This window comes from Aristolochia californica, unplaced genomic scaffold (assembly GCF_029961685.1).
Source record: "Aristolochia californica isolate CCGP_79_NKW_82.1479 unplaced genomic scaffold, dmAriCali1.0.hap1 SCAF_2, whole genome shotgun sequence".
NCBI lineage: Eukaryota > Viridiplantae > Streptophyta > Magnoliopsida > Piperales > Aristolochiaceae > Aristolochia > Aristolochia californica.
In genome coordinates, this window is record NW_027181881.1 from 4,711,399 (window position 1) to 4,721,816 (window position 10,418).

The 10,418-nt window shown below is 37.8% G+C and overlaps 1 protein-coding gene across 3 annotated transcripts; it reads left to right on the forward strand.

Moving 5' to 3' along the window:
* Positions 1 to 23: 23 nt before the first annotated feature.
* LOC137956896 (RNA-binding protein BRN1-like) lies at positions 24 to 10,173 on the forward strand. 3 transcript variants are annotated; one of them, XR_011113281.1, is made up of 10 exons: positions 24 to 371; positions 477 to 559; positions 6,606 to 6,657; positions 6,872 to 6,997; positions 7,155 to 7,234; positions 7,475 to 7,657; positions 7,910 to 8,264; positions 8,357 to 8,500; positions 8,611 to 8,890; positions 9,661 to 10,173. XR_011113281.1 is itself a non-coding variant. In XM_068804560.1 (9 exons), exons 1-9 carry the CDS (start codon positions 194 to 196, stop codon positions 8,736 to 8,738), a joined length of 1,329 nt encoding a protein of 442 aa, XP_068660661.1. In that variant the 5' UTR covers positions 24 to 193; the 3' UTR covers positions 8,739 to 9,634. The 3 variants fall into 3 exon arrangements, 2 of the variants coding, with proteins under 2 accessions (XP_068660661.1, XP_068660662.1); XM_068804560.1 differs by lacking the exon at positions 9,661 to 10,173 and having other exon boundaries at positions 8,611 to 9,634; XM_068804561.1 differs by lacking the exons at positions 24 to 371; positions 477 to 559; positions 9,661 to 10,173 and adding an exon at positions 759 to 767 and having other exon boundaries at positions 8,611 to 9,634.
* Positions 10,174 to 10,418: the final 245 nt, after the last annotated feature.

The following is a 10,418-nucleotide window of genomic DNA, read 5'->3' on the forward strand; positions in this document are numbered from 1 at the left end:
GCCTCCTCCAGTTGCATTGATTTCGTGCAGAGAGAGATCAGAGAAGCAAGATCAGCGGAAGCCCAAGTAGAAGCTCTTGCAAGATTCAGACAAAGCCAGAGAAAGAGAGGAAGAGAGGAAGAGAGAGAGAGAGAGAGAGAGAGAGAGAGAGAGAGAGAGAGAGAGATTATCTGAGGCTATATTTTTTGCAATAATGGCGGAGGGTCAGAGTAGTCTAAAATCGAGCAGCACTAGTAGCGAGAGTGTGAAGCTCTTTGTTGGACAAGTACCCAAACACATGACGGAGGCGCAGCTTCTAGCTTTGTTCAAGGAAGTTGCTCTGGTCGACGAAGTGAATATCATCAAAGACAAAACCACGAAAGCCTCCAGAGGTTTCGTGCATTTTTCTTCGAATTCTAGTGTTTTTTTATCTGTACATGATCATTAATTTTGAATTTGGAATTCTATTTTTTTTTTTTCTGTATTTTTGCCTGCAGGATGTTGTTTCTTGATTTGCCCGACGAGGCAGGAGGCGGATAAGGCGGTCGATGCCTGCCACAATAAGAGGACTCTTCCGGGAGTAAGTAGGCGATTTCTTTTCTTACGACTCTTCTCTTTCTTGCCATCCATTTGGTTATTTGTACTTGAGCTTGAAATGCGGTGGTATTTCTTGAGGTACCGTAGTGTGAGTGCTATCTGAAAATAAGGAGGAGCGTCCTTGGTGAATATGCATCAGTACTGGGAATAAAGATTTCAGCTTCCAGTCTTACAAGGTTCAGAAAATAATGGTACGGTGTTTGACTGCTGCTGATACCGGTAGATTTCGGATAGTGCACAAAAAAGTATTAATGGAAACGAAATCGTGTTTTTTGCTTTAACTTCTCTGATCCGGGCATAGGGAACTTTGAAGGTTTTAGCCATGTCATTTGTCTTGGATGAAATTGCCTAGGAAAGACCTGAAGACAAGTGATCCTACCATGGAGCTAGCAATTGACAGAACACAAGGATTTATGTGATGGTTCTTTAAATTGTTGATGATGGATTCTTTTAGTTTGCTGCATTGTGACCAATAGTTCTCATTATGATGAAGATCAAGTTCAACATGGTCAACTCATGGTTATTGCCAGAGCATGATGATCAGATTAGTGTCCCTTCCTTTTTTCATCTTCATATCAATATAGAGCCTTGTTTTCCTTTTGTTTGGCTCTTTCTACTTCCAGCTCGATGTATTATTAGGTGAGAACACGTAAGGGAGTTTGATGCGGCAAAGGAGGCTGGAGACATCCAAAGCAAGAAACAGGAGTACATTGTATACATTCAGTTTTAAAATTAGTAGACAAGTGGAATGTTTTTCATGTTTGTAAGCGATGATGTTACTGTTTATCCAGTAATCGAAAAGCTGCAAATCCATATAGATGTAACAATGTTGGACATATTATTTTCTTTTTTTGCCCTGTAAAGATTGCAAAGCACCAAAAATTTTGTCTCCAAGTAACAAAAGACTCGTTTTTTGGTTGTCTGTAGGTAAAATGTCAGACCAGTCTATTGTTGCTGTGTGCTTCAAGTCTCAAGCTAGTTATAGTGAGGAGTGCTCACCCATTGAGCTGGGTTTTGGAAGGATTCTGCATTTATTAGTTGGGAAGAGGCATTCCAATAGTTTTTTAGGGAGGAGCTGTTCCAACTTGCTCATTTGGGGGTCATCGAGTGTATTATTCATATACGCAGTTTTTGGATTAGCAGATATCCTTTTTTCCTGTATATTAAAAGTGTCGTTGTGAGATGGCATTGGCTGGGTATGGATTCTTTGACCTCTTCTAGGTATGTCTATATGACTCAATGGACTCCTGTTCTTGTATGGTGGATTAAGCTAAATTTTGATGGTAGTTCAAGTGGTGACCCAGGGAGTGTGGGTTTTCAGAGACCATACTTGTATGGTCATTCAAGTTTAGCCTATCCCTTTTGGGCAACACAATTCCACTGAAGCAAGCACTGTGCTCTTCTCTCAGTGTTGAATTTATAGAAAAGGAAAATACTTCATTGACATCAATAACTTGTTGTAATCAGAGTACATGAACCTCTATTTATAGTAGAGGAGGATGTAGAGTCCTTATACAACTTATCATTCAATCCTAATTACATTACGACTCTAACTCTTCAATTTAAGTAAGTCTAATATAAGTAAGTCTATCTAAACAACTAAAAGACTAACTTGAGTAGAACTAGGATTCCTTCTTGATCTTCCAACTGATGTGATAAGGATGCCAGCTCATGGTAATCATTGTGGGTCTTACTTCTTATGGGCTTGGGCCCATCTCGTGGCCCATCTTATAATACTCTTATATATGTGGGCCTTCCTTGGTCTTATGGGCTTGGGCCCATCTTCTAATACACTTCAATATGTGAGTCTTCCTTGGTCGTGTGGGCTTGGGCCCTGTCTTCCAACACTCCCCCTCAAGCTGGGGGTGAGAGAACAACATGAACTCCTAGCTTGCTGCAAATGATGTATAGAATATGATTATTTTTTTTATAAAATGGCACATCTTCGAATATGCCTTCATCTTTCAACATTCCCCCTCACGTTGTTGTGTCCTTCATTGAGGCCCTGCGGCATTATATAAGTGAGAGTAAAAAATCACTCGTAGCCGGTAAGCTATTGCTTCATAATCCAATCCTAATGCTGGATGTAGGGTACACTCCACTGCTATCGGTAGTGTGTCTATCAGCATTGCTCTGAAGTGTCCACCACCCTGTCCATCCACAGGACAACGACTCTCAAGTGGTAGGAGTCATAAAAGCCATTACGGGGGGGGGGGGGGGGGGGGGGGTGGGAAGGAGATAACATAGATGTAATAATAAGTTCCTCTGTCATGGTGTCCCAACTGTGATATTTTTTGGCAGGGCCTATCATGGTTTCCCAACCATGATATTTTTTGACAGGGTATCCTCTGTCATGGTTTCCCAACCGTGATATTTTTTGATAGGGTATCCTCCGTCATGATTTCCCAACCGTGATATTTTTTGACGTGGTAAAATAAATGATGATATGAGGCCACCTCTTCTTCAATAATAATGTCCCCAAAGAGACATAATAGCAGCAATTGTATATAACACGACCATCTTCTAACACATATAACACGAACCAAATAATAAATTTTGTAGAAGGACCCATGAAATAATCATAATAGGATATAAATATTTTTTCTTAAATGCACAAGCTTCATCTTTTGTGCTCCCCTTTTGGTCACATAAACTTATTCACAACATATGAAATAAAATACCTCTTTCTTGTACTTCTTCTACTTCTCCCCCTCAAGCTAGGAGGTAATGGCAATGATCCCAACTTGAACCAAATATCATAGATATAGCAATAAAGCCCAAATAATAGAGATGTGTAAGTAAGCCCTCAAACAGGGGAGAAGTGAGATATTTTTCTGATATATCAACTCAAACAATGACGCAAAACAATCGACTTAAATTTGGATTTTCAATGTAACAGAATACCAACATGACTTTTGATTCTTTCAATTCAAATATATCTTTAAATATAGATCAGATTGACATAAAATTTTCTCCTTCTGAAAGTAGACTTAAATACCTTTCATCCAAGTATAACTTCTCTTCATAAAATATAAATATCAGAAGATAAATAATTTGATAGATTTTGGTCTCTGTCATCTGGCCGAACTAAGTACTGTTTCTCCTTTTTTTCCAGAATGACCATTAACTCTTTCAAGATCAATATCTGCTTATATAAAAATCATACCAAGATTCGGTTGAATATATAAGAAAATAGACTTACATATCTTTCTTTGGATATATAATTATCCATATAAAGTCTCTTTTTTGATAGCATACAATACCTCTGAATTGGAAGCTTTCTACTGCCGCTCGAATCTCTTTTTCAATCTGACCTTTGCTGCTTCAAATATCGATTTCTCTTTGTCGATAACTCAGATAAAAAATTGGTTGAATAGGTAAAAGAATAGACTTACAGATCTTTCTTTTGACATATATTTATCCATATAAAGTCTAGTTCTTGATAGCAAAAAATACCTCGGAATCAGAAGATTGTTGCTGTTGCTCAAACCTTTTTTTCAATCTAACCTTCGCTCATTCAAATATCGAATACCTCTGTACATAATTCCAATTGGAACAAATCATTCTTCTTTGGCAAGTAGACTCAAATATCTTTCCGTCAATATATATATATTGCAATATGAAAAATTACGTATAGATGTGAAAATCGCAGAGAAATCTACGGGTGCAGGGACAGAAAAAAATAACTACGAACCTAGACTTAGGGTTTAGGGTTTAGAGAAAAGGATCACATTACCTCCGTGAGTTGACCCAGTCAACTCACAGAACCTGCTCTGATACCATGTTGAATTTATGGAAAAGGAAAATACTTCATTGACATCAATAACTTATTGTAATCAGAGTACATGAACCTCTATTTATAGTAGAGGAGGATGTAGAGTCCTTATGCAACTTACCATTCAATCCTAATTACATTACAACTCTAACTCTTCAATTTAAGTAAGTCTAATATAAGTAAGTCTATTTAAACAACTAAAAGACTAACTTGAGTAGAACTAGGAGTCCTTCTTGATCTTCCAACTGATGTGATAAGGATGCCAGCTCATAGTAATCATTGTGGGTCCTACTTCTTATGGGCTTGGGCCCATCTTGTTGGCCTTCCTTGGTCATGTGGCCCATCTTATAATACTCTTATATATGTGGGCCTTCCTTGGTCTTATAGGCTTGGGCCCATCTTCTAATACACTTCAATATGTGAGTCTTCCTTGGTCGTGTGGGCTTGGGCCCTGTCTTCCAACACTCAGGGATGAGGATTTATGTTGGATCCTGCACATCTCTCTTGATTTTTTGGTTTTCATAGCATAAGAAGCCTCCTTGGTGCCTTCTTATTTTAGATTTATCATCTAATGATCAGATTTCATGGATTACATTGCATAGTGCAAATTCTATGGTGGATAATTTGGCTCTTTCAGCAGTTTTCTTGTATCAATTAATTGAAGGGGATCATTTTCCTTTGCTTGTTTTGTTTTTTGGGGGGGTTCCTTCAGGATGTTTTCTTTTATTTTGCTGTTTCTTTGATGTAGGCTTCTCTTGAGGTCTTAGCTGCTTATTTTTCCTTTTATCAGCAAAATTCTCTCCATTTAAAAAAAAAAAAAGTCTTAGAGTGAACTCAAGCCTATCTTATTCTTATTTAGTGCCCCATATGTGTAGGTTCTCAACATCTTGAACCAGGTTGTCCATGGAATATGAGGTGAGTTGGTGGGTCAAAAAAGTCCCACCAGTCTGTAAATATCAGAGAGTGAGATAAGTTGCTATAGGAGAATGGTCTCAAGTTAGTTTGGGCTTAGAAACTTCCTGTGTTTATTTGTTGGGAAGAATATTCATCATTGGTTTGTAAATATTTCTGGGATGGAAAACTAGTATGGTTTGAGCAAGGACGCTACCACCAGGAGTTATAGTTATTAATTGATCAAGCGCAATTGCTTAGTGATTGGTGGTATCTTGAGCTGGAGGTGAATTCACTGAGAAGGATGATATTTTTTTGTAGCCTTTCCCTGTTATATGTGTTCTTTATGTTGTACTCGAATTCCAAATCATCAAGATATACTCTCATGTTCATGTTCGTATGCTCCCTTCTATGTTTTTTAGATCGTGGAAGATGCTTTTGTTTCTTAAGTGTGCTGGCTTACAACATTCTGTGTTGTTAACTTGTCCAATATTTTTAATACTGAAGTAGAAAAGACAGATTCCTTGGTCTCCTTTTTTTGAGTGCTATGTTGGAATTGTACACCTTAAAAGCTGTAGGTTTTGATGGCCTCAATCATGTGTCGTCAGTGCCTTGATATCATTGTGCTTTTGAATCCTAGGTTAGTAGGAAAGAGAGATTTTCTTTGGGGGATTAGGCATTAAAAAATCCCAGCAATCACTGTTAGCTATCATAGAGATGGGGAACCTGAATTCTGTATCAATGATCTGGTTAGATAACTGATGAATTACTTCTTGAAGCATCCTTTTTGCTCTAGTTTTACTTCTAGTTAGATATTTTGGTTGCCCTGCACTCTTTTTTTGTCAAGGCAAGTGAGTTCCTTATCATCTTACTTGTATTGCTTCTCATGTGGATGAACTTTGAATCATGGTGGGAGAGATTATTTTTAGCTTGTTATGAGCCAGAAGATTCTAATGTTTCATTAACTAAAATAATTTCTTTCATCCTAGATAGTATTGTGCTTTTCAATGGACAATATTCTGCATTATTTTCACTTAATTTTTTGTTTCTGTTTTACTTTTGTGTTCTGAGGAAATGCAAAAATTTCCCTTTCTTTTGCCTCTTATAAAGTTCTGATGTTTATGCTTCTATCACTTCCTTGAGTCCTGTTACTTTTTCCATTTTCTTTCTGTATACTTCTTTGTAATGTTGTGCGTATTTGCATTGGCATTTCTTGGGAGGTAGTTTGCATCTAAAACTTACCTGAGTTTATGTTCCTCAGGTAGGCAACATGACCATATTAATTTGCTTGTGCTTTGTCCAGATCTTGGAGTTTCAATAGATTTCTTTGTTTTGAATTATGCTACTCATTTTGTTGATTCAGGCCTCGAGTCCTTTACAAGTGAAGTATGCAGATGGTGAGCTGGAGAGATTAGGTTAGAGTTCTTTTCAGTATCCTTTTTTGTTAAAATGTCCTTCTATTTGCTTCTAGTCATTACATACTCTCACTCCCTTTTGTTAGGCTTAGGTTTTTTAAAAACTCTCTAGTAGGTGACACTCTAATATTTTCTTATCTTTATGTCTCTATTACTTTTGAGTCTGCTTTTGGAATATTAAAGCTTCATATTTGTCTATGTCGCTTATCGGCAGAGCACAAGCTTTTTGTTGGAATGCTACCGAAGAATGTCACTGAAGCAGAAGTTTCCTCATTGTTCTCTATATATGGAATTATAAAAGATCTGCAAATTTTAAGAGGTTCTCAGCAAACAAGCAAGGGTTTGTTTTATCCTTTCAATCTGTGATACTTGAACTTCATTATTGCCCTGATGTTGATTGTAATGGAATTCTTGAGTCTCTGTTTCTGTCTGCAGTTTTTAATTTAAAAGTTTCTATTTTTAGTAGCCTTACATGTTTCGGCTGGTTATTGTGGCAGGCTGTGCTTTTTTGAAATACGAAACAAAAGAAGAAGCTCTTGCTGCCCTGGAAGCCATCAATGGGAAGCATAAGATGGAGGTTTCTGCTTTTTGTTGTAGATGACTCTGTTTTAATACAAAATGATTTCTTGCATTGTTTTTTTTAAATGATTTTTTGCATATGTTGGGTTGCATTCCAATTGATTTTATAAAAAAGTTATTTCTGATAGCTGAGCGCTATGTTGCAGCTATTACTGTGAGTTTCTGTTACCTTTCTGTTATACATTATTATGCTGCAACAGGACAACAGTCTCAACATACTTCACTTGTGTTGTCACAGGGCTCAAGTGTGCCATTAGTTGTTAAATGGGCTGATACAGAGAAAGAGCGGCAAGCTCGAAGGGCTCAGAAAGCTCAATCTCAATCATCTACTACTGCAAACAATGACTCCACACAACAGCCTTCATTATTTGGAGCTCTCCCTCTGGGATATATTCCGCCATATAATGGCTTTGGTTATCAGGTCTAATCACCAATATTATCTGTTTTCCAATGTCCTGTACAACGTTACCTAGCATTTTGACAACTTTATATGGGTTTGAAGAAATACAGTATTTGCTGGATGAGGAGAGCTTCACTTTGTGCTTACTGATAACCTTGTCATGTTTTATAAATGTTTCATGTGTATATAGTCTATCCCATTATATATTACTCTCTCTCTCTCTCTCTCTCTCTCTTGTGTTAGCATTATAGATATGCATTTTTCCTCCTGCAGGCACCGGGACCTTATGGGCTTGTTCAGTACCCATTGCCTTCCATGCAAAATCAACATGGTTATCATGGTGTGGTTCCAGCAGTCAATCAAGGAAATGCCCATGCTCTGCATGGAATCACACCTGATCTAGGCCGTGGTATGGTTCCTAGGAATTTTACTACAATGCAATCAGCTGGCTATATGGGATCAACTTACCCTACCTTACCGAATCTTCAGTACCCTTTGAGTTATCCTGGTGGCATGGTGGGCCATAGGCCACTGGCTGGCTCCCACAGTCCAGCCCAATCTGCAATATTAAGTAGTAGTGCAGCAACATCTCCAGCTGTTAGTATAAGTTCGGGGGGTCAGATTGAAGGTTGGGAAGCTTTTCCCTTTTTTCCTTCTCTCTCCATTTTTCTTACTACCGTTACATCATTAAATGTCTCTATTTTCTTTCTGTTAATTTAGGTCCTCCTGGAGCCAATTTATTTATATATCATATACCTCAAGAATTTGGTGATCAGGAGCTCTCCAATGCATTTCAGGCATTTGGTAGAGTGTTGAGTGCTAAAGTTTTTATTGACAAAGCAACTGGTGTTAGCAAGTGCTTTGGTAAATGCAATACAATGGCTTCTCTCTCTCTTTGTTAATTAGTCACATTATTAAATAGAAGAAGTTATAAAGCTTGAGATGTGATATTGCTACCTTTCTTCCTTTGGCAGGTTTTGTTAGTTATGATTCACAGGCTGCAGCACTATCTGCAATCAATGCAATGAATGGATGTCAACTGGGTGGTAAGAAGTTAAAAGTGCAACTTAAGAGGGACAACAAACAGAGCAAGCCTTATTGATGTGGGCGGTTTTATTATATGGGAGGAAGAGGCATTCATTCCCTTGCCAGATACTGCCTCATGCAGAATTCACTGCTCTGTCACCCATGCTATGGGGTGGATGGGAAATTATTAAGGGTACAATATAAGCTCCATTCCATTGTTCTGAAAAGGTGGGAACTGGCTATTGGAATCCTTACGACATGTTATTCTTGGTGCATGTTGCACCGTTGTAATTTGTATTTTATCTACCTATAGACATTTAATACGAATTTAATTGATTTTCACTGGAACTTCCATCTTTTTGTGGTACCTTCAGAGAGCAAAAGTCATGTTTTGACATGGATTTTTAAACTCTGAAAATCTTGTAAAAAATGCAGTTTGCTGACCAGTTGTGGTTTTTAACTGTGTTTAGACGGGTTTGCATTATTTGGAAGTTTGTCTTTTACTGTGCTTTTGTGCGTGAATTCACAGTAATCTTTACCAGTGTTTATTCCCCTCTCTCTGCCTTTTCTCTGTGATCTTACTGTGAAGTAGCGGGCGCTGTTCAATAGAAAAAGGTGTCCCTTAAGTGGGTTTGGTGTTCCAAAGTCACAACGTTGTGTGAAGTGCTTTGTCCTCTCATGATGTTGTTTCTGTTGGGAACAAGTTTTGGTGTGCTCTGTGATTCTCAGGTATTATGCATCTTCTGTGCATGTTGTTGTCTCTGTCATTTGCTATAATGTCTATGTAGCTTTCTACTTTCTCCGGCATATCTTGCACACATTTGGTGTCCATGAGTTCTATCTTGGTATATAAGCCTCAGCCATGCATTAATTAAGGTGTTTGTTCTATTTAAAAAATTTCCCAGGCACTAAATTCTGATGGTTGCAAATAAAAAATCACCTGTGTTTTTTTGGATTATATTGCATCCTGGTCTTATTCTCATTCACGTCTGTTGCAGGATCTTGAATGCGCTTACCTGGTTCCATTTATTTCATGGTATTCAACTTTCCTTTGAAATCTGCATAGTTTTGCTCCCCTCTTTGTATAAATCATTTTGTGTTGTCTTAATTTTCTTGGAAATGTAAAAATGGAAGTGTTGGGTAGCTTCTCATACAATTTAGGAAGCTTTGATCTGATCTTTATTTCTATTTTTTGTGCAGCTTGTCTTCCTATTCTAGTTGGTTTGGATTTGAGCAAAGCTATTTAATAGAGTAGGTGGATCTATGGGTACATTTTTTTATTTTTTTGAAATGATGCTGATTTTTATTAAGACAAAAGCTCAAAAGAGCAATTTACAAAGGAGGGAAACCTTCCCAAACAATGAGAGATTGTTGGGAGGTTCCGAATTTTGCCAATTTATCAGCCAAAGAGTTGGCTGATCTAGGAATGAGATTCCAATTACAATGAGTAGAAGATACAATGTTAGCAATACTATTAGTGATGGGCCAGTGGCGCCAGGGGGGGGACCTGTCTTTGGAATACCAACTAATAATAGTTTTCAAGTTGCCTTCAATGATTAACTTGCCATGGAGACGATCCCTAAAGATTTGGAGGCCGAACAACAGAACACTAACTTCAATAGTATTAGATTTGGCAATGCCCACCAGACCAGCATAAGAAAGAATAGGGTCTCCATTGTGACCTTTGAACACACCACCTACTCCAGCCGACCCAGGACATCTTATAGCATTACTATCAAAATTTAGCTTGATACAG

What these genes read in the sequence shown, in the direction of transcription:
- LOC137956896 (XM_068804560.1), top strand. Translation starts at nt 194, where the DNA reads ATGGCGGAGGGTCAGAGTAGTCTAAAATCGAGCAGCACTAGTAGCGAG. An exon ending in ATAAGAGGACTCTTCCGGGA is followed by an intron (nt 560 to 6,605) that starts GTAAGTAGGCGA and finishes TTGTTGATTCAG; the next exon opens with GCCTCGAGTCCTTTACAAGT. An exon ending in TTCTCAGCAAACAAGCAAGG is followed by an intron (nt 6,998 to 7,154) that starts GTTTGTTTTATC and finishes TTATTGTGGCAG; the next exon opens with GCTGTGCTTTTTTGAAATAC.